Source organism: Myotis myotis, unplaced genomic scaffold, assembly GCF_014108235.1.
Source record: "Myotis myotis isolate mMyoMyo1 unplaced genomic scaffold, mMyoMyo1.p scaffold_m19_p_3, whole genome shotgun sequence".
Taxonomy (NCBI): Eukaryota; Metazoa; Chordata; class Mammalia; order Chiroptera; family Vespertilionidae; genus Myotis; species Myotis myotis.
The window spans coordinates 89,134,119-89,158,587 of record NW_023416335.1 but is presented as its reverse complement, the minus strand read 5'-3'; the positions used below and the strand labels follow the sequence as shown (position 1 = coordinate 89,158,587).

General features: G+C 40.1%; 1 protein-coding gene across 7 annotated transcripts in view; it reads right to left on the bottom strand.

The window, feature by feature from the left end:
- The window catches only part of WDFY2 (WD repeat and FYVE domain containing 2), a 225,843-nt gene that overhangs the window by 34,808 nt on the left and 166,566 nt on the right, over positions 1–24,469 (bottom strand). For all 7 annotated transcript variants that reach the window (XR_004966163.1, XR_004966164.1, XM_036300337.1 and 4 more), the window contains exons 5-6: positions 22,131–22,281; positions 16,935–17,047 (exon numbers count right to left, since the gene is read on the bottom strand). Coding sequence is in view for 5 of the 7 variants with exons in the window: in XM_036300337.1 (XP_036156230.1) it covers positions 16,935–17,047; positions 22,131–22,281 (264 nt within the window). In the remaining 2 variants the exon portion in view is untranslated. The remainder of the gene's footprint in view (positions 1–16,934; positions 17,048–22,130; positions 22,282–24,469) is intronic.

Here is a 24,469-nt window from a genome sequence, read left to right as displayed (position 1 = left end):
TTATGGTACATTTAAATTTTTGGAAACTGCATCTTCCAAAAATTTAAATGTACCATAAAATAAATTTCTCTAAAGACCAAAGACAATGAAAAAGATAATTAACTGACCTTTAAACAATAGTCATAATTCTAAGAAGAATGGAAAATATTGCATGGTTTGGAAATATTAGCCATATTGTTTTAATTGTTGTCTACCTCCTACCCCCACAATAATAGGTGAGAACTTATAAGGTTTAAAAAGATTAATTAGGTTTTTTTATCTTGAATATCAGCTATAATTAGACTATAGTATCTGAATTTAAATTTTATCTTCTCTTGTTGCAAATTTAAATTTACAGATTCTGGGCAAATCATTTACATCCTTAAGTGTCAGTTTCCTCAACTATTTAAAATGGGGATGGTGATACGGTGACTACTGATAACAACAACCTAGCCATCACCTGCTACATCTGATTATATGAGAATCAGAGCAGATCAATTATACAGGACCACTCTGTAAACTGCATTACTCTAGTGGTGTGGCTATAAAATACAACAGATTTTCTTCTCTGGCAGTGCCCTTATAAATCAAACTTGTGCACTGAGTATGATATTAACTTTTTCCATATAAGGTGAGCACAAAGCCTACAAATAATTAAGAATGTGAAAAGCACTCATCTTTTACATTATTGAAAAATATTAAAATGTAAGGTTCTTGTTTTTTCTTCTTATAAGGTTCTTTATTTTTTTAAAAAAATACTATATTCTAAAAACAACATAAAATAGCTTACTTGTTGCAATCTGATGTTTTTCTTCTTTAGATTATCAATTTGTTCTAATAAAGTGTTTAACTTTAAAAGCTTTTAGAAAAGTTTCCCTTAAATAATTGTGATTTTTTTTTCAAGATCAAAAGGAAAAAAATACCTACTATATTGCATTGTGTTTAATAGCTTCTTCCTATACCTGCACAGCATTCTGCTTACATATATTTCTGTCTATGGTAAATACCCCCTGCAGCTCCCATCTCCTCTTCCCTCACCATTTCCTCCCCCATCCCCCTTACAGACACACACACACACACACACACACACACACACACACACACTACTAGTACCAAGCACACAGCCAGCATCAGACAGGCCCTCATATTATTGTCTGTTGAATGAATGAAGGAGCAGATGAATGAAAACACAAATAAATATAAACACGAATCCATGCACTGGTGGGGTCCCTTGGCGTGGCCTGCAGGGATGGGCCCAAACCGGCAGTCCAACGCCGCCTGCCGCTCCTGCTCATCCAGGCCCTGTTGCGCCTGCCACTGCTGCCGCTGCCTCTCGGTAGGTTCACTGCCACTCCGCTGTGGTCTCCGGGCTACAGAGGCCAGTCATGAGCCCTGCATCTGGCGGCCATACGTCAGCTGAGCAGCACTGACCACCGGGGGGCAGCTCCTGCGTGTCATAGCAACCGGTCGACTGGTCGTTTGGTCACTTAGGCTTTTATATATATAGATTTTTTAAAATCCATAAATCTTACTTGCAACGCCTCTGTGATGCTTACTTAGCCTTTCAATGCTAAATATTTCCTCCTCCTGTAGAACTCATCTTCTTTCCCTGCTATTAAACTCCATGATTATACTTATTTTTTTTAATATATTTTTTATTGATTAAGATATTACATATGTGTCCTTGTCCCCATGTTACCCTCTACCCTCCCCCACCCCAACCCCCCGCTCATGCCCTCACCCCCCCGTTGTCCGTGTCCATTGGTTAGGCCTATATGCTTGCATGTAAGTCCTTTGGTTGATCTTTCCCCCTTACCCCCACCCTCCCCTACCTTCCCTCCAAGGCCTGATAGTCCAATCAATGCCTCTCCGTCTCTGGATCAGTCCTTGTTCATCAGTTATGTTGTTCATTATATTCCACAAATGAGTGAGATCATGTGGTATTTATCCGCTCTCCAGTTCCATCCATGCTGTGGCAAATGGTAAGAGTTCCTTTTTCTTCTTCCTCTTCTTAAAGAATACCTTTCAGCATTTCATATAATGCTGGTTTGGTGGTGATGAACTCCTTTAGCTTTTTCTTATCCGTGAAGCTCTTTATCTGACCTTCAATTCTGAATGATAGCTTTGCTGGATAAAGTAATCTTGGTTGCAGGTTCTTGGTATTCATCACTTTGAATATTTCTTGCCACTCCCTTCTGGCCTGCATGGTTTCTGTTGAGAAATCAGCTGACAGTCGTATGGGTATTCCCTTGTAGGTAACTTACTGTCTTTCTCTTGCTGCTTTTAAAATTCTCTCTTTGTCTTTTGCTCTTGGCATTTTAATTATGATGTGTCTTGGTGTGGTCCTCTTTGGATTCCTTTTGTTTGGGGTTCTCTGCGCTTCCTGGACTTGTAAGTCTATTTCTTTCACCAGGTAGGGGAAGTTTTCTGCCATTATTTCTTCAAATAGGTTTTCAATATCTTGCCCTCTCTCTTCTTCTGGTGTCCCTATAATTCTGATGTTGGTACGCTTGAAGTTGTCCCAGAGGCTCCTTACACTATCTTCATATTTTTGGAATCTCTTTTCTTTTTTCTTTTTCGGTTGGGTATTTTTTGTTTCTTTGTATTTCAAATCTTTGACTTGATTCTTGGGATCCTCTTGTCTGCTGTTGGATCTCTGTAAATTATTCTTTATTTCAGTCAGTGTATGCTTAATTTCTAGTTGGTCCTTTTTCATGTCTTCCAGGGTCTCACTATACTTATTGAGGGACTCACTAAATTTATCGGCGGTTTCCATAAAATTCTTGAAAAACCTTATAAACGTGGCCTTGAACTCTATATCCAGTCGTTGGCTTTCCTCCATTTCTGCCATTTGTGACCTGTTTCTTTGTCTCCACATTTTGGCTGCTTCCCTGTGTTGATAGAATGGCTTTGTGTGCTAGGTGTCCCGTAGGGCCCAGTGTCTCAGCCTCCCCAGTTACCTGAGGTGGACACTCTTGGTGCACCCCCTTGTGGGCTTTGTGCACAGTCTTGTTGTAGTTCTGCCTTGGTTGTTGTAGGATCACTGGGAGGAATTGACCTCCAGGTCAACTGGCAGTGAGAATCAGCTGTGTCTGCAGTGGGAGAACTTCTGTGCTGGAGACACCCTTCTGGGGCAAGACTTGCTTCAGTGGGGCTTTGGTGCTCACTGAGACTGCACCCTGAGTGTGTCCCTTATGGATCTGAGGAGTTGTGATCTGGATGGTCCCCCTCTGACCACTGGGTACAGTGGCTCTTGGATCTAAGGAGGTGCTAATTTAGCCTCTGCCTGAGGTTACACAGCAGGAGCTACGAAGAGAACTGCAGATTCCTCTTCCTTTTTTGGAGTTTGGAGGTGCCCTGATGAGGCTCAGCTGTGAAGCAATGCAAGCCGCTGTGGGGCCTTGGGCCTTCTCTTGGAAGTTCTGGGTCTGTCTGGCCCGGCTGCAGTTAGGTAATTATCAGGTTGCAAAGGGCCGGGGCATTCATATGCAAAAGCCTCTGCCTCAGCCTGGGTGGGGCGGGGTCTCAAGGAATCAAAGGGCGGAGCAAGCAGCTATGGCAGATCCTTAGCCCTGCCCTAAGGAGTCACGCGTCTCAGTGTCCCGGTAATGGCTGCAAGCACCTCTGAGGGAAAGCCACCCTCAAGTTCACCCGCTGCCAGACAGTCCAGTTTCTCCCCGTATGAGTCCTGGGTCCCCAGAGACTTCCAGGAACCGGAGTTCAGAGCCGTTGGGAGCTTGTGACTCCCTCCGGATTCAAAAAGACAGCCGCGTCCTCAGGTGCCAGCCCCTTTCCACGCGCGCTCGAGCCTCCGTACCTCTGCACTTTACTTCCGCAGCTCCTCTGGCTCTCAGTGTGCTTTTCTTTCCTTCTAGTTGTAGAATTTACACTCATCCAGCCTTCCTGTAGTTCTGGATGATGTACGTTTTGTGTTTTTGTTGTATTTTTCAATTGTTGTGGGAGGCAGCAATTTCCCGGTGTTTATCTATGCCGCCATCTTAGTTTTCTCAGATTATACTTATTTTTAAACATCCTTCAGTATTTGGCCATCTAATAGTTCAAGATATGCATTCCATCCTGCAAAACATGTTATTTGTTCCCACACAGCACCCAAATGGCTTATTTTGTTAAATATCTGTAGCAGAGTTAGCTAACTGTCCATCTAACTTCACATTCCCTCTTTCATATAAAGCGTACTTCCTGGAAAGCTGCTGTCCTGCAAGGACCACATTTACCAGGCCCTCTTACATCTAGATGGCATGCGACCAGTTCTCAGCAACAGAACCTCTACAGGAAACCAGATAGTAGGCGGAAATAATGTGCATCTCTTTCAGGCCAAGGCAGTTAAGATGTCCCTTTCCCACTTCCTCCTAGAGGTCTCCAAGACCCCAGGACAGGGAGAAAATGTATTCTAGGAGGAGCTTAGGTGCCTGAATCACCACATGGAAAGAACTGTAAATTAGCAATACCTGTACTGGATTGTTACATGAGCAAGAAATAAACTTCTGCTGCATTAAGGCACTAAAATGTTGAAAATGACTTGTTAGAGCAGTTAGCATTGCCTTTTACAATGTCATGTATTTTTGGACTATTATAATAAGGCCAGTCCAAGAGGAAGGTGAGAGTCACCAAGACCTTCATAAATGTCATACAAATGAAAATAAGTTACTAGTTTATACTGTTAATCTTGATGCCCAATATTTAAACAGAATTTAGCCTCCAAAGCAATCCATCATAAACTCTTGAATTCGTTTTTCCTCCAAAATATATCCAGAATCTAAGCACTTCTCATTACCTCTACTGCTATCTTCGTATAAACCACTACCATACAAGGAAAATTAAGAAGTATGACACACATTTTGTTGTAAAGGCTATGGCAGAAAACAATATTTATATACATTGCTGATGAGAATGCAAACCAGTAAAGTGGGGTAGGTCACATCTAACAAAACTACATATGTGCTTAGCTCCTAATCCTGCAATCTCACTTCTAGATACTGTCACTTGAAGATACTGTCCCCAGTCCCACCAAATAATACAAAAATATGCATGCACAAGGGTACTGATTTCAGCGTTATTTGAAAAAGCTGAATATTGGGAACAGCCTAAATACTCATGTAAGAGAGTGGGAAAATAAACCATGCTACACTTACACACAGTGCTATGTAGCTCTGAAAATGAATGAGGATCTCCTGGATGGACAGAAAGTGATTTCCAGAATGTACTGTAAAGTGAAAGAGACAAAGTGCAAAAGAATTATCTACATCATGCTCCCTTTTACCTAAGAAAATAAGGGTAAATGAGATGTTAAAGAGCTTTATTAATAGCAGGTGTGTGGGGAAGGCTGCGGAATGGGAATGGAGTAGGGATGAAGGAGAGTGACATTTTTCATAGTATATATTTTTTTGTTTGGTTCTGAGTTTTAGAACCATGTATATGTTTTACATACTCAAAAACAAGTAAATAATAAAAATCAACTTGGCGTGTGCGATTGTGTGGTGGATCCAAAATGGAATATACACTAAACAGAAAAACCTAGTGGTACTACAAATGAATGATACAACCACACTAAAGCAGGGCATGGGGAGAAGTGATAAAAGTAACTTTGGAAAATGGTAATAAGGTTAAACATAAAAAGATTTGTACACAAAAACTGTACTTTGATTAATAGGCTTGTATTTCACAGGGCAATGTGTTAACAATTCTGGAATGGTTCTATGCGTATTCTAGGATTAACTAAATAAATGTGTTGAGGATAAGGAGAGCTGAGTTTCTCACTATTACAATAGGAGTTATAAGTAAGAGGAGGAAGGTTAGAATGATCTCTTTGTGTTAGACTGGACTTATCAGTATGAAATCACAAAAAATATATAATTGTAGATGTGTGAGTACACATGTATTTTTTAGCTTTGTCTACTGAAAGAGCCTAGAAGCAATTACATCTCATTAACAATGAGCACACACAGCACCCAAATTTTGGCTTCTAAATACTAGTCACTAATAGAAGGAACAAGAGCTGCTCAGATGGCTGATTCCAGGGCTACGGCAAGCAGTGCACAAGCGGAGCCAGGAACATTATGTGGTACCAAAAACTAAGATGTGTCAAAAAATGATGGAGACATGTGAAAAAGGAGCCAATGTGAAAAGGTTCCTAATGGCCAAATTTGGGACAATTTGAGCAACAAAATAAATAAATGGTAGTACATGGTCCTCACACAGAAATTAGTGAGAAGTTGTGGGTCTATTCCACTATAAATAATTGAATACATAAATAGGGAATAAGTAGAAGTTTTTCCTTATAGTACAATTCCAACTAAAAAGTGTAGAAGGAATAACGCTAATAGAAAAAACAATTTGGCAATCACCACAGTCATACTTGTTTCTGGTAAGAATCATCCATGGATACTAAAGTTATTGGGCAGAAATATAATAAGAACCAATATTTACATAGTTGCAAAGCATTTCTTCATAAAATACTTGTGAATTACAAAGGGTGATCAAAGTGGAGAAACCTGGCAGACACATACCCTAACCAAGTGATCAAAGTTATCGTCACCAGTAACAGGGCAAATCATGTGCACCCTGATAAGATGCACTACTTAAAAAGCATAATTCTCACTTTCGTGGGGTATTATAAAAAAATGCATAACCTGAATTTAACCATGAGGAAACATCAAACAAGCTCAAATGAAGGAACATTCTACAAGGGAGGGGCAGTCTAGCTAGTACTCAAAAATGCCAAGGTCTTAAAAGACAAGGAAAGACTAAAGAAGTGTTCCAGGTTAAAGATAACTAAGAAGACATTATAACCAAATGCAGTGTGTGGTCCAGGGTTGGATTCTAAACCAGAAAGAGGATATTAGTGTGATAACTGGAGAACTGGGGATAAGGTCTGTGGATTAGAGAATAGTATTGTATCAATGTTAATTTCCTGATTTTAATATTTATACTGTAATATTCAAAGATGTTAACATTTGGGGAATATGGGTCAAAAGTTATTTCAAAATGAAAAGTAAAAACAAAACAAAACAAACCTATGACTATTATAATAGCCTCCTATAAGGTCTCTTTGCTTCCACTCCTCTTCCCGTTGTCCACTCTCTATCCGGTAGCCAAAGTGACCACTGAAGAACACAAAGTAGATTCTGACAGCCCTTGCTCCAATCATTCCTGTTCCCATACCACTGTCCATGGCCTTTCATGATCTACTCCTGTCGTGGGGCTTCCCCTCCTCCACCTTACTCACTCCGTTCCAGTCACACTGCCCTGCCTGCTGTTCCTATAGCATGCCAGATTCATTCCCGCTCTGGTCTTTGCAATTTGTTGCCTCTGCTTGTGATCTTCCCCGCAGTGGTGGGCAAACTCATTAGTCAACAGAGCCAAATATCAACAGTACAATGATTGAAATTTCTTTTGAGAGCCAAATTTTTAAACTTAAACTATATAGGTAGGTACATTGTTATTAACTTAATTAGGGTACTCCTAAGGCTTAGGAAGAGCCACACTCAAGGGGCCAAAGAGCCGCATGTGGCTCGCGAGCCGCAGTTTGCTCACCACGGCCCTAGATTATCACTGGCTCATTCTCTCATTTAACACAAGTCCTTGCTCAAATGTCACCTCCTTCAGAGAGATCTTCCTTCACCACTCCTACCTCTCTCCTTCTTTTATTTTTCCTTGGCATAACAATATATATTTATTTATTGTTTGTTGCCCCAACATAATATAAGCTCTACGAGGGCTGGTTTTGGCTTATTCACCATAGTATCCCTAGACCTAGAATTCTACCTTGCATAGTAAGTACTCAATAAGTTCAGACAAATGAGCCAACGACTGAATGAAGGAATAAGTACATGAATGAATGTTCTTTGCTTTGTTCTTAGCACATAAAACAGTCATATGCCATCTCTTTTTCTGTCTAACCAGTGTTGTTTAAATGATAGCCTTCATCTATTCTATTACTCACACCTTTTAAGTCAGGAAATGCTCATCTGAAGGAGAAGCTCTGGAGATGGTCTTGCTTGACTGGTTAAGCCACTAGGATTAAGGGGATAGAAAAGAGAAAGATGACAAATGCATGATTTCCCCTATATAACATGTTTGTCCCCCACCCCAAATTCTTACGTTGAAACCTAATCCTCAATATTTGGAAGTGTTTAGGTCATAAGGGTGGGGCCCTGAAGAATGGTAAGAGTAGTGCCCTTATGAAAGAGACCCCAGACAGCTTTCTCACTCCTTTCTGCTAAGTGAGGTTAGAATGAGAATGCAGCAGTCTATAGACCAGGAACTGGGCCCCATCAAACATTAAATCTGCCAGGACCTTAATCTTGGACTCCCAAGTTTTCAGAACTGTGATAAATAAATATCTTTTGTTCATAAGCCACCCAGCCTATAGTAGTCTGTTAGGGCAGCCCAGACAGACTAAGATAACATATAAAATGGGTAACCCAGGCTCTCTAAGGCAGCATGTCAGATTTAAATAGTGATGGTCATCGATAAAAAGAATGGTTAGAAAGGCTTATTTGACTTAAAGACTTAGACAGGTTTTTCATCCTTTCAGAAAAAACATGGAAACACTTAAAAAGAATTTACTAAGTGCCACATGATAAATACCTTGCAACTGCTTCCAACATACATCCACATCTACAAACACTGCACCATAAGGCCCTCTGGCTTTCTTTGTTGGTTACTATAAGACGTGGATAGTTTATGATGAAGAAACTGGACACTTGGCTATGGTATTTAAGTACAAAAGCTCTAGAATCAGATTCTGGGCTCAAATTCCAGCTCTGTCTTTGTTAAGTATGTGACAAGGGCAAGTTATTCAATGTTTTTGTGCCTCAGAAGTTTGCTTTGTAAATCAGGGGTGATAATTTTATTGAGATTAAATAAGTTAATATAAGGACACAGAATAGTGCCCAGTACATGGGAAACACTCAATAAATGTTAGCTATTATTATAGTGCAGGAGACCTCATCTATACCATCTCTATGACAGTATCCTTTGTTGAGCCAGCCTTCGGGCAGTGACTAGCTTGTTCCCTCAGAGCATCTCATACTGCTCTCCCAGCCATTATGAGATCAATTAAAGTTTTAGAAACAAGTTCAATCTCTAACTTTTCCACATTGTATTAGGCTATAAGGGGCCAGAGCTGAGAAGGGGAGTTCTTCATAACACAGAGTTAGGAAGAGGAAAAAAAAAGATAATTAGGCTAAAACAAGTCAGGGTATACTCAGCATCCTCCCAAGGCTCACAGTATTACACCACTCTTTAATAAGAGTGGAGAAGATGAAAGGAAAAGCTAAAAGACAGGCAATAGAATGAGACTGAGGGAAACAAATAACTGCAGGGTCCCATCCAAGCTCTATGTACATGTCCTAACCATAGTGTCCATTGGAGGTTGGCTTATAAATGTAAACCACAGCATTCATTTCATGTCAGTTCCAAAAGCATGGATTGATCATCTTCTATACGGTAGGCCCTGTGCTAAGCTCTGTGGATATAATCAAATCAAATAAAACTCAAGACTTAATACCAACAGAAATGTACAATGATAAGACGATGGGATTATCTGAGAACAAGAAGGACATGCACATTTTTTTGGTGGAGCCATTCACTCAGGGACATGTGGCTACTCCCTCTGCCTGGAGTGCTGGTCCTACCTTTTATCATCCAAGTACCTTTTTCTCCTCCTTCAAGGTGCAGCTCAGGTGTCCTCTCCTGCAGGAAGCATTCTCCCAACCCCCCTCTCTAATCTAGGTGAGCTTGCCACCTCTGTGCACGTTTTATTGTCACACTCACCACTGTAGCTAACTTTAATGGATTATAAATATGTTCCCATAGACTTTAGGTTCTGTATCTTTGTACTCAAGCATAGTGCCTGGTACACAGTAGGTGCTCCATAAATGTTTACTGCTGTTGAGTGGATGGGAGAAAGGAATGGGAGGAAAATAAACCAGAGTAATAAAGCATCACTACAGAGACATGCAGCAGAGCCTGGAGTTGGGGCCCAGCAGGAAGGCAGCGCACTAATAGCCATGGAAGGGGCACAGACAGATGAAGAGAAATGTGGCTGGGAATAGTCTCTTCCTTCCCAGGTGGGTTCTTGCATCTATCAGCAGACAGAGCTTCCTGATGAACAGTCCTTTCTACCGAACACGTTTGGCAGCAGGGGAAGGCATCCACTTTCATTCAGCCAGCCTGCACTCCACAGTAATGCAGGCACATGTACCTCTGCTCAGTCCCACACCCAGGCCATCCTCCTTGCCCCCCATAACTAGGAGAATGAGAGCCAGGGGCTGCAATGGTTATGGGTTTCCAGGGTTTGTGATGCTTTAAATGACAGAAATCTTTTCTTCCACCTTTCCGCTCCCCTTCAAGGTTTTATTATATGCTTCTCCTTGCCTTTGACCTCCACCATATGACCTACAGAATAATTTTTTTAACATAAATAAATTTATTTTTAAAATAAAAGTATTTAATCATTATAAAATTTATCTGTACTATTATATACTCTCATAACTGTAATTTTTAATGGCTGCATAATATCCCAACACATAGACATACCTTAATTTAGTTCACTTATTGTTAGATTTTTTCAACTTTTACCTTTATAAGTTTTGCTATGATGAATATTTTTAAACATAGAACTCTGTTCACATTTCTGACTAGTTAGAAGAGATTCCCAAATGTGTTACCAGACAAAGAGTATAAACATTTAAAAAAATTTAATACATGTTACCAAAATGCTTAGGGAACAAAATTTTGGGGGGACTTTTACAACCAATCTTACAAAAGCTAGGCTAGGTAGAGTGCTGTAAAAACCAGGGCTAGAAAGTGCTGGGTCTCTCTTCACCCGTACATGACTGGTGCCTCACTTGAGCGTCTAGTCACACTATGCAAGGTGAAGGTATGTAGGCTAAATGTGCTTAAAGCAGAGTCATCTAAGTAATTCCTCAGACCATGAAGCCTCTTGAATGAAACAGTTGACCTTTTCGCCCCAGGTTGAAGTGATGAGTGTTTTGGTAAAGCTAAATGTACTCTTATCTCTAAGCTACACCTTCCTCCTGAGACCCACAAATCCAGCTGTCTCCTTGCCCCCAAGGCATCTCTTGGTCATGTCCAGATTAAAGCACCGTGATATTCTCTCCCAGACCTGTTCTACCTCAAATATTCCCGGTCTCAGTAAATAACATCACTGTCCACCCATGTGCTCCAGATAGAAACCTGGAGCCACTCCTGCTGCAATTGCCAAGTGCTGCTGAATCTGCATCTCCTAAACAGATTTTTTTTTTTAAGGCAAAGATTGACTTTTGTTAGGGAAAAAAAACTGGCCTAAGACATGACTACTCACCACGCACTGCTTTTAGGTAGGATGTTTTAATTTCACACCATCTTATGTGGTTACTCTAGGCCTCTGAGTTGTCTTTTTTTTTTTTTTAAATATATTTTATTGATTTTTTTACAGAGAGGAAGGAAGAAGGGTAGAGAGTTAGAAACATCGATGAGAGAGAAACATCGATCAGCTGCCTCCTGCACGCCTCCTACTGGGGATGTGCCCGCAACCAAGGTACATGCCCTTGACCAGAATTGAATCTGGGACCCTTCAGTCCCCAGGCCGATGCTCTACCCACTGAGCCAAACCAGTTAGGGCTAGGCCTCTGAGTTTTTAAGGCCGTGGTGCAGGCCTTCCCTGAGCCTGCCAGGTTCCTAAACAGATTCCTAAATTGAATCCCTCTTTTTTCCATGCCCACTGCCATCCCTAAGTCCAAACAAAGGTCACCTTTTCTAGGAACACCAGCAGTTGCTTTCTTTCTAAACAGTCTTTTCACATCCATTCTTGTCCTCACTCCATCCACTACCCACTGCTGCCAGAGACTTGTTAAAATGGAACCTGTTACCACTCTGCTCACCCTTCATCACTGGTTTCCCACTGCCTGTGAACAATGTCTGAGGTTTTTAACGTTGCCTGAAAGGTCAGCCTGTACTTCTCTACCCTGGCTCTCCACATGGGCCATTTGACTTCATGCAGCTGTTCACACTTGTTTCACACATTTGGGGCCTGGAATATTCGCAGCACCTGGATCTCCTCTTTTTCATTAGGGTGTCATTTATGCACCACTTCCTCGAAAGCTTCCCTTTAACTCTCTGGACAAAGAGAGGCTCTCGTTATTGTCTCCCAATGCAGCTTATGCATGGCATCCAGGCTCCACAGCGCTTGCTACACCCATGTTTGATTATCTGCAAGTATTGGTTTAAAGCTTATATTCCATGACTGGAAGTCGGCTAAACTAAACATTATGCTTGTTTTCACCTATGTAATCCAGCATTCATCAGAGACTCTTGATGAAAATATCCATCTATTACACTTTATATAAACTAGATTGATTGAAAGTCTTCATTGTAAGCAAAAATTATGTTTTCAATTATTTGAATCTCCATATTTGTACTGAACTATGTCTTTTCTTGTTTTTGTTATTTGTTAAAGTTACCTTTTCACTTTCAATAAGTCTCCTAACAGTTAATGAAAAAGTTTGTATTTAATTTTTCATTAATTAGTATGCTTGGCAGATTTACATTTAAGCCCTCCCGTTTCTAATACGTTTATACTAATAAAAAAATTTCTAAGAAGTAAAAGAAGAAATATTGATATTATGAATGGTCAAAATCTGATATTTACCCCTTTCTTCAAGTCAGTGTATGACTTTTTGGTAGAAAAATATTCTAATTTCTGCAGAAATAGCAAAACACTACAATACTTGGCATCAGCTCTAGAGTCTAGAAATAAAACCAGCACAGGAAGCATAAGAACATAAAACTAGTTTCTTAAGTCCCCTTAGATTAGTAAATGGTATGTCAGAGCCTCTGAGTATGCCTATTAGGCTGATTCCATCACAACCCACATTTTTATGATCTTCTGTACTATAACAGAGTGATGGGGGAATGTTATGGCTCTGCACACGGACCAAAAACTTGTCTGCTTCTGAGTTTGGATCTGGACTGACAAGAACTCCAAGGTCACTTTATAATGGATCTGGGTTTATCTTAAGGTCTTTGTTTGTGGGATAGGGGAGGGAGGAGATTAATAAATCCTTACAAAACCCCCTTTTCCAGAATTGTGTCTGCCCAAGTTTGGGACCTCTCAGGGGCCAAAATGGGCCTATTACACAGGGGGAACTTGGTAACATGTTTGGACCACCATGGACTTTCTTAGGCATCCTAGCTTTAAATGAGTTGTGCTATAGCCAGACTGGCAATGGGTAGATACTACTGTTCAGGAATAACAGCAAGTTAAATATGTGACCTGCTACATTTGCATTCATGTTAGTTAGTGACCTTCTGGGGCCATATTCTGCCTTCCTCAAAGACACCACATGATAAAATCATATGAAAATGCTTTAAACATTTTGAGAAAGACAAGATACAATGTCAAGGTACCATTTTATATTAGAACTAACTCACAATACATGAAACCCTTGGGCCACATCTGGTTCACCATATAGCAGTAAGCAGCAGCTACTTACCTTTTTTCTGACCTGAAGGCAGCAATACAGAATTCAGAGCACTCCTATCAGCCACCATATGGTGAACACCTAACTACTAAAGAGCCAAAAGGTCAGGCTCAGCACCACCTCCACCTAAACCAAATCTGGGAGTTAGCCCGCCCATTATGGCTGCTGAGTTCACCCCTAAATTTTTACCTTAGGTCCATCCACTCCTTGCTTTCACATTACCACATTTCCAGGTATTAGCTTTCCAATTACACTCTCTACTCACTGTCAGAACAATCTTTTAAATTTGATTAAATTAACATATTTGCTTTTAAAAACTCTTTAATGGTCCATACAAGAAGCAACCGATGAATGCATAAATAACTGGAACAAACAGATGTTTCTCTCTCTCTCTCTCTCTAAAATCAATAAAACAAAAAACCCCAAATACCTCTTTAATGGTGTCTCACTGACATGTCCTCAATGATCTGAACTGACTCTCACTTCCTTTCTGGCTGCCCCTACTTCATACTCAGAGTTCTAGCTCAAAAGAGTTACTAGGTGTTCCCAAGAGAGCCACACTCTTGCAAATCTCCATGCCTTGGACCATGCGAATTTTTTTCCTGCCTAGATTGTTCTTCTTACTCTTCCATGAATTCAACACTTACTAGTACTCCTCCCCCAAAGATCTAAACTCAAACCACATCTTCCCTGGGGAGGCCTTCCCTGACTAACTCCCACTTGCATCCAAGCTGGTGCCCATTCTTTGTTCTCGGAGACACTTCAGGCCTGCTTCTCCACTGTCCTTGCCACCATGCACTAGAATTACTGGTTTAGCTTTTGTCTCTCTCACTGGGCTGTAAGAAATTTTAGGACAGCGACTGTGCCTTTTAATTCTGTGACTGAGAATAGTGCCTGAGATCAACCAGAGAGCTCACAGGTGTAAAGAGACAAGGGTCCAGGGCAGAAACCACAGAGAAATAAAGGAGGAGAAAGAGCAGTTGAGATGCAGAAGAAAACTGGAAGACAGCACGTGTCACAGAAGCCAAAGGAGGCCAGTTACACGCAGGAAGAAATCACAACGTAAAATGCTGCCGCTGAAAGGTTTAAGTAGGGCATAGTTTAAACCATGTCCACTGGGCTTAGCAACCAGCAGGCCATTGGCTGGCTACCTTGGGGAGAGCAGTCTGAGTGGAGTGATGAGACAAACAAATTGCAGGTGGCTGGAAAGGAAATGGGAGATGAAGAATTTGAAGCAGCTGGGGAAAGGATATTCTTTTAAAGCATTGCTGTTTGCTATAACATGAAGATTATGCTAAATGAAATAAGCCAGTCAGAAAACAAATATTATGATTCTATTCACAGGAGGAATGGTAGTAGTCAAATTCATAGACAACAGAAAGCAGCATGGTGTTTGCCAGGGCCTGGGGGAAAGAGGGGAGTTAGTGTTTAATGGGTACAAAGTTTCCATTTTGCAAGACGAAAAATGTTCTAGATGGTGGGGTGATAGTTGCAAAAAAGTATGGATGTATTTAATGCCATTGAACTGCACAGTAAAAAGTGATTAAAATTGTAAACTTAAGATTAGGTATAGTTTACCACAATTTTTTAAGAAGAGAAAAAATATTGCTATTAAAGACATTGCTACAACAGGACATGGACTGAGAGGATTTTTGTTTGTTTATATCAGAGAGGCAAGAAACCTTAGCATGTTAATAAAGTGAGAAGAGTGAGTTAGTCAAAAGGGAGAGAAGGGAATGACTTTGGTGCTGAGACCCTGAGGAGACTGAGCCTAGGGCCAGAGGACAGCAGGCTCCTGCTCCAGGCAGAAGGGAAAGAGAAGGAGGGAGTAGAAAAGTTTGTTGGGGAGAAAATGGGTGGGCAACAAAAATATTTTTTTTAAGCTTCTATCTGATAATATCTATTTTTCTTTGAAGAAAGCGGCTGGAATGGGAGGGAGTGGCGGCTGAGGAGAGTGGGGAAGGTCTGAGAAAGCTGTTAAGGGGAATGGTAGGAGTGTACTGAGGACCAGTAATCATATGCAGGGGTTAAGAGGCAGTTCCTGACTCTGCACTGGGATGCTGAATCCGAACCTGTGATGATGGGCTAAGACTCCCAGCATAGCTGGGTCCTGACCCAGTCAGTGGCTGACAGCACAAGGAGAGAGTGTGGATAGTGAGTGAATCATGGACAAAATTTACAGAGGAAGAACAAAGGGGCCCTGAGCTGAGCATGTTGGGAAGCTCATGGCTAAAAGGGCTACACTGGGAAGGAAGAAAAGATGGGCTGGAAACATAGGGCAATGAGGGATCAAGGAGCGGACTTCTCAACAAGGGGAAGAGCAAGTGGAGTTGGAATAAGGGTTTAGGGAAGCAAAAGATTAGGAGACTGAAGTTAGCAATGACACATAGAAGTTTAAGATTCCTGAGGTGGGAGAGTTCTGGATCCCTACCAGGCCAGGATTGGCCAGGGTATAAGTGGCTAAAAAGAGTAATCCAATCAGAGAGAACTGAGTCCTAGCCACAGGGGATATGTTTCTGTGTATCTTTCCTCCCAAACGTAGAGATAATTCAGATGATCTTTTAAGAATCTTTTTCTCTGGGTTCAATTTTCTCCCATTCCTTTTTTTCCCTTTAGGAAATCCCTTATGACCTAGGTACTATCCCTTTTTACACCCTCATTCACCTATTTTTGTTCCTATATGATGCCTAAATTCAATATCAACCTTGTTGTGTACTCAACCACGGGTGTAATCTGCAGAAGATAAAGCCCATTAAAAACCATGAAAACAGGCAGTGACTTATTTTCCAAGGTTAACATCACACATTAAAAATACTAGTAAAAAATTAATCATCATCACCTATTCAAGACTTTCAAAGGCTGTGTGTATATTTCACATTACCTTGTTTAAATGACTCTGAGCAGGCTAGTAACATAAAGGGAGCCTTGGGTTTTAAATGGGAAAGAGCCCAAAAGGAAGGGAAGTTAAAGAAGAACTTTTACCTTTTCATACAACCTGGTTACCCATGATGAACATATTTTTCATTTCACTTGTCTTGGAAGTGGGAGTCAGTCTTGCCCGCCATCTCCTAGATCCAATGATGGCAAGGACAGACTGAGGCAGCTGTCCTTTTGGCTTTTGGGGGTTTCTGCAGTTGCCATATAGTCTCAAACAATGTCTCATTAACATGTGCCAACACTGGCTCTCTCTGGGGCAATATGACAAAGAACCAAATCACTAACATTTTCAAAATAGATTGAGTCTTCTTTTGTTTGTATTGATGGTGAAAATTTTTGACATTATATTCTAATGAACCATTCTGAAATCAGTTAAGTGTATCATGTGTATCTTTGTATAAGCCCAAAGTATACCCTGTCACATTCACATCTTATCTGAAACCAGAACATGCAGCACGTGCAAGCTCCCTGAGAGAGCAAGTGGCACATGGATTTTGCTTTCAGTCCCACCTGTATGTCCTCTGAATGTTGTGACCAGAGTGCAGTTTTCTTGCTCCAGCTTGAGGATGGTTACTTGGCCTGAATGGTCGCCAATAAACACATGCCGGGTTTCAACATCGAATCTATCATATAAGCATTAAGGATTTTTCTCAAATGAGTGGAGGGATTTATAAAAACAATAAATGTAAGAAAGATACAAAAGTGGACATAACAAAATGAAAAGACAGTATTAGTGGACAGTGAGACTCAACATGATAAAGATGTCAATTCTCACATGAATTTATAAATTTAATATAATTCCTATAAAAATATCAACATGTTTTCTTCCTAGAGTTAGATATATTGATTCTAAAGAAAAACAAATAAGCAAGAAAAGCCAGGAATATTCTGAAAATAAAAGTAATATGGCATGTGATGGGGAAGGCTAGTCCTATCAGATATTAAAACGTGTTATAAAATTTCTTTAATTAAAAGTGTGGCACAGATGCATAATTGACAAATGGACCACTGGAACGGAATAGAAAGTCTAGAAACAGACCTAAAAGCATAGAGAAATTTGTTACATGTCTACTAAAGGTAGCTCTTCAACTAATAAAGATGGATTTTTTTTTTAAAGGATACTGACACAAACTGAATAGTCATTTGGAAAAATTAAATAGGATTTGTATTTCACATTATATACCAGGAGAAATTCCATATGAATTAGAGATCTCAATGTAAAAAATTTTAAAAATATGAAAGGTCTAGATGGAAGAGTTCCTTTATAACCCTAGTGGAAAAAGCTATTACTATCAAAAAACACAAACAACAAATACAATAAGTAAAGCTAAAAGACCAATTGAAAAAAAAATATTTGCAAATTAAGTCACAAAAGGCCCAAATCGCTAATATATAAAAAGAGCAATCAAGAAAAAAACCATAAGCCTAGTAGAAAAATGGGGAAAATACATGAATAGTTCAAGAAATGAAAATGTTGCTATGCAAAAACGCATTACCTAGCAGGTCTGGCTGCTATCCTTTGAAAGGTTGTCTAAAAGGCTGACATAGCATCTGGGAACTTGGATTTTAGGAGGGTTTCCGCCAATAACAGACAAGAGTGGCTAACTGTGCCTTAACTGCACAAACAACATGGTTTATGACAAACACCCACTTTCCTTGTGGGAGTCTGAAAGTTTGGTACATGCCACACAGAGGCTGCCTATGTGACCAGTAAAAGTCGAAGGTGCTGAGTCTCTAGTGAGATTTCCTGGTTGATAATGCCTAGCAATAAGCCTACCTCTAGAGAGCTGTCCGGGAATACACTGGCAAAAATATAAGACACATGACGGAGGCTATTCACTCTGCATTTAGGTAACAACTGAAGTTTGAAAACAACCCAAAAGCCCATGAAACTGGGACTTATTAATTTAACTATGACATATCCATGCAGAGGGAGGAAAAAAAGACCTCCATAAGCAAACTGACACGGAGTAACTTTCAGATTATATTATTAAGTGTGTGTGTGTGGGGGGGGGGGGGGGGGGCGTGGTTATATGCTTTACTACCTTTGCGTAAAAAAGGGAGAAAATATAAATATAAGTGTGTGTGTGCTCATATTTAGAAAAGAAAACCCTGGAAGGATAAATCAAGATCTAACAAAAATGGCTGCCTATGGAGAAGGAAGAAACAAGTTGAGGGGGCAGAAATGAGAATGAGACTTCTCTCTTGATATAGAGTTTCCATTTTATAATCTTGTAATTCTTTTACACATTAAAATATTTTTAAAATTAAAAAATCCCCCAAATTGACAATATTGTAAAATGAATGAACCTAATTATCAAATTGGTGATATAACCACGTAGTTAACACAATTATTTCAAGTGACTTCAAAGCACAGCATTTTGACTGTGCATCCTTTGTAGAACATATTTAAGGACAATGAGAAATGCAAAGAAATCTAAAAACTTATCCAGTAGTCTTGTTATTACAATATTACTATTATTATTTTGAAATATTATATGCGCTGATAATTTATTTTTTTTAAAAAATACACATACATATATTTTCTAGCTATCTCTAAATACTATTCCTCACTAAAAGAAGTGGCTGATTGCAGGAGTGGAATGGGAAGGTACAAGATTAACTTAAGACAGTTGTGCCAAAAAGCAAGGAAACGATCAGAAGCTATGGGGATATAAAAAAGACAAAGGGATGAATCATGTCTTATTGGCCTAACTCTAAATCCAAATCACTTATAAGTTTAGTTTCACTTTAGTTGAAAACTTCAATAACCTTCCCTCCCAGGCTCTTTACCTTGGTGCTCTCTCCTTTCATCTCCCAATATGCTCTATAGCTGGGAAGAGGGGGAAGGCAAAATCTTTTTTAATTTTCTTTGACTTGGCCATTTTGAATTCACTTAGCTGCTGGGTAAACTTAATTGCCTTTTACAAAAGAAAAATGTCTATGTAGGTTTCATGTTAACAATGCTTTAAGAGCTGGTGAAAGGTGTGGCCACACTACTTCGGTTTTAAGCTTTCTACCTTATTTTCCTCCGACCTTCCCCTTTCCTCACATGCCATCCAGTGAGAAGACCTGCCCCTCAGTCTTGTAAATGTACCTGAGAGGTGGGAGTAGAACCACTGTCTCCACTAAAACTGAAATGGTAGACCTGTAAATGTGGGAAAACTATACTCGTTACAGCCCTGCCACCCCTTGTTGTGTGTGTATATATAATACTTTGTCCTTCATCTGTAAAAGATCCAGTGTTGGAATTCTTTGGTGTAAATAAACGTTTGGTTTTATTTATCAAGAAAAAAAAAGACACAGGAACCAATGTGATGGGGCTCTTACTGGCCAAAGGTGGGACAATAAGAGCATTAAAACAAAAGCAATTTATTGAAATATAATGAATATATTGTTTAAAAGACAAAAAAAACCTAAGAGTTTATAAGAATCCCACTCAACAAAAGCTATTTGGAAGAGGGCTGAAATAAAATTATAGTACAACCTCAAAGCCAGAGTGATTGGCATTAAATATGACATGAGGAAATATGAAAACCAAGATAACCTTAATAGCTTTTCAGTACTCGTTCCCAGAATAGGAACAGATCTAAGGAACTACTTGGTGGAAAGACATTTCACTACGTAGGGTGACATCTTGAAAATATCTCTGACGTGAACAGAATGTTAAAATGAAGAGTATCTGAATTATTTTGTGGAAAATATGATTTTAAAAAAAGGCCAAATGACAGGACTGAAAAGTGAGGCTGGATAGAGTATTGACAAATTTATGGACTATGAAGTGGGGAGGGAAACAGTTCTATTTCCTAACTTCAGCTGCCATGGGACTTCTGAGAAACAGCTCCATTCTACAGTATCCGGTTATGCAGAGAAGTAGCTAAAAGATTATCAAACTCAAATTCTATTCCTGGTTCTCAGGTAACGTGGATACTGGGAAATGAAGCCACAGGCTTTCACACACACACACACACACACACACACACACACACACACACACACACACACACTTTGCTTGATAAAACCACATGGTTGTGGCCAAAGGAAACAGTTGAAAAACAAGGGACAAAAACTACCAAAGTCAAGTCAAGTTTAACTCTGTGTTTTTGTGTTTCATTTTCAAATAGTTTAAAAAGTAAACTCGCCCTGGCTGGAGTGGCTTGGTTGAGCATCATCTCATGCACTGATTCCCAGTCAGGTTGCAGCTCAATCCCCAATAGGGGGTGTAAAGGAGGCAGTGGATAGATGTTTCTCTCTCACATCGATGTTTCTCTTTCCTTTCCCCTCCCTCTCTCTCTAAAATCCATAAAAAAAAAAAAACTTCTTAAGGGCAAGATCTTTATATTTCTCTACTCCTTGGTTTGGTTAGTGATATAGAAGATACATCACTAGGTGTGGCTAGTAATAGAGAAGCCAGCATATTAAGAACAAATTACATTGGTGCCATTTGTTCTGTTCTCAAAAGGGTAATGCAGTATGATGGGGAAAAACAGCAGTCCAAGCAGAATCTAGGTTCTAGCAGTGATTTTCCTACATCCTAGCTGGGTGGCCACACATAGGGCCCATGACGATTCCTGGGCTTCAGCCGACTCATCTGGGAAATGAGGCATCGGACTGGATGGTCTCAGGCTCTTTCAGCTCTAACGCTATAAGAAATCATTAATGTACTGGCAAGAGAATTCATGACAATTCATTTACTTTAAAAAGTAAACTTTGGAATTTCTTTTCTTACTGTCCTTGCTTCTGGTCTTCTTGGTAATTTGCCATTTTACAACCTTCTACAAAAGCCATTCTTAATTTCTTCATCTCGTCCTTCCAGTGAGGAAAAAAAAGTGACATTACCCATACACACAAAAATACAGCTACTGCAAAGAAACAGTAAAGTATTTCTTCAGACTGTTGAGAATTGCTGAATAAGCAAGTTTACAAATAAGGTGAAAAATGTGAAAGCAAATCTTACTATTTCTTCCTACTTTGGCTGACAAGTGATCTGTTCCCACCTATTTTCTTATTTGCTAGAAGGCGAAGAGAGCTCTGCATCTTTTAAATCAAAGGCAGGGTCCTTGCAACAGTAGCATTATCCAAACTTATTAAGCCTGTGCTTGCTGGAGGCCAGATGTGAGGATTACTCAGCATTAGCAGGTGTTCACACTGAGCACATGGCTCCTGGAGACTTGGAGATAGAAATAATACCATTCTACATATCCTGGAAAAGTCTTGGACCTGGAACAAAGCCTGTAGATACCAGCTGACCTACTCAAGTCCTGGTACAGTAGACTCTCAAATATTTTTTAAATGAATAGGGATACTGTGGTTCTTCTGCCAGGCACCAATGGGCATGTTCACAACCTTAGTATCTATGTGTAAATTAGTTCTGAACAAAAATAAAAGACTGTATTTCAGTGATGGTTTTATCCTCATGTTTTGCAATTGCTTGTGACAGCTGAGACTCACAATCTGGACTGTGTTCTAGCTAGATGTTAGGCTTTGGATCATAGTAGACCACAACCTACGTATTTTAGGTGAAATAAGCTCACTTTACTCCTCCTACATGAGGAATTGTTCATTAGAAAAGTCTATGAGTATCTTAATTAGCAGGGTAAGTTAGCAAATAAAAAAACTTTCAAGTTGCACATCCCCCGAATTTTCTTGAAAGAAATAAGTCAGCAGCTAAGTTCCCACCAAGGAATTTTCTCCAGCAAAGGATACTGCAGGCCCGAGGCCACAGCACTGGTGCGATAACCTCCCAGGCGTTGCCCACTCTCAGAGCAGTGCCAGGCAAACTGCTTGTCTTGTCCCGTGCTCAGCACCCACTCCAGCTCCAGGACAAACAGGATCATCGTCACTCTGCTCTGATGTGCTGAAAACCAAGAGGCAAGAAAACAACCCATAAAGTACCCTAAAGGAGGCTGGTAAAGCATGGCCCACAGAGATGTACCGTTCTCTTCTCCCCTCCCAGAACAAGCTAACACAGGCAGGAGAGGGGTTCTCAGCTGCAGTGAGGGCATGCCACTATGAGGGGGCACATCCGAGTTCTTATAGATGAAGTCTGGCTTATAAAATCTACAACAAAGTTCTAGATCAATTGTCTGTAAGAAATCAAACACTTGGAATGGAGGGCAGAATTAGGCCCAAGTGCTAAATAAAAGTGAATGAAATATCCCTTATGTCAAAGTACATACATGTGATGAGAACATATTTCCTAGGGTTGCTCATACACAAAAGCAACAACATCCTAGAATTATTGCACCGCACAACTTCAGAGAAGAAACCACTCATGTCTTTTACTCCATCTCCCTGGGGAACTGCGGCACAATACAGTTCAGTATTTTGGTCAAGGTCTAGTGGCTTCACAATTACCCAATAAAATCAGTAAAATATTCGCTTTCTTCTTAATATACAATCCCAGGGGGTAAGGAAGAGGGGGCTGTGGCCACTGAACAGAGATGCCTGGAATAAACAGAGATTAACATCCTGGAACCCGGGCCTGCTGGGTCGTCTGGTGAACGGAGCAGACTGATCACAGGTGTGATGCAGTGACGGAGAAGACAGCAGTTTCCCATTCTGATCAGCTGCCAGTTTCTGTGTGTCTAACAAGTACCAGGTACTTAAAGCCATTATCTCAGTTATAGTGACCCTGCAAGAGTGGGGGGTTGCTTCATTTTACAGACATTACTTGGCCTTGGCAAGATGGCTCTTTCAGATTGACTCCCAAACAATACACTCAGAACCAGAGTGAATACCCACAGGACCGTCATTTCACCAAATGCCTGATGTTTTAAAATTTGGTATTTGAAGCATGAGAATCAAAGGGATACAAAAAAGGTATAGAAGCAATATTACAACTTCTCTACAGTAAATGTCTGCCTTTCAGAGTATCTGCCACAATCAAGATAAAACATCTTTAACTAAAAGAGTGACTTCTTGGAGAAACTCTGAAGATTTGTCATGTCTGTGTCATCAGATGTCTAATTAAGTTCCACCAACAATGGGATAAAAGCAAACTCTCTAATGCAGCGGACACCAACCTTTCGGACCTCACGGACCACTGGTTGGCAACCACTGCTCTAATGGGTCCAAGTGTACCTGCGTCTATTTTAGGCAGAACATGGCTCCCAGCACTTTGCCCCTTTTTCTCATGAAGGGACCTTTGACTTCCTATTCATTACTTTCTAAGTCCAAGGGGATGACAGTGGCCCACAAGATAAGGGGGGTGGGGGGGAAGGGAGGGTGTTAGCCCTCTGAGCTGCCATCATGTGCCAGAGGAGAAAGAGTTCAGTGACTTGTTCAAAGGTAGACAACCAACGAGTGACGAAGCTGGAATTAAAACCCTAGTCTCTCGGCCAGGTTGGCTTTCTTTCTCTGTGTCAGGCTAGGACTCTGAAAAAGAAACAAACCCCCACACATACTCTCTTTAGGGTGACAGAATTCTTTTATTCAAAAAGAAATCCTTTAAAGGTCCATACATATCATTAAGCTTCAGAAACCTGGGCTTGAAGCCTATACTTCTTGAATGGCAGTGGTGAGAAAGGACATCTTTGCCTTGATCCTGATTTGAAGGGAAAGCATCTAGTTTCTCACAAGTAGGATGTTAACCATAGGCTTGTGGTTTTTTTGTCCATATCTCCTTATCAAGTTGAGGAAGTTTCCCTCTATTCATAATTTGCTGAAAGTTTTTTTTTTTTTTTTTTATCATGAATGGATGTCAGATTTTATCAAATGCTTTTTCTGCATCAGTTGATATGACCATACGATTTTTTCTTCTTTAGCCTGTTGATGGAATGGATTACACTAATTTTTAAATGCTGAATCAGCCTTGAATATCTGGAATAAATCCTATTTGGTCATGGTATATAATTCTCTTTATATATTACTCAATTTACTAATGTTTTTTTGAGGATTTTACATCTAAGTTCTTGTGAGATACTGGGACTGTAGTCTTCCTTTCTTGCAATGTCTTTGGTTTTGGTATCACTGATCGATTTAAAAAATGTTTATTGAGATAAATTTCACATAATATAGAATTCGCCATTTAAACCATTCAGTGG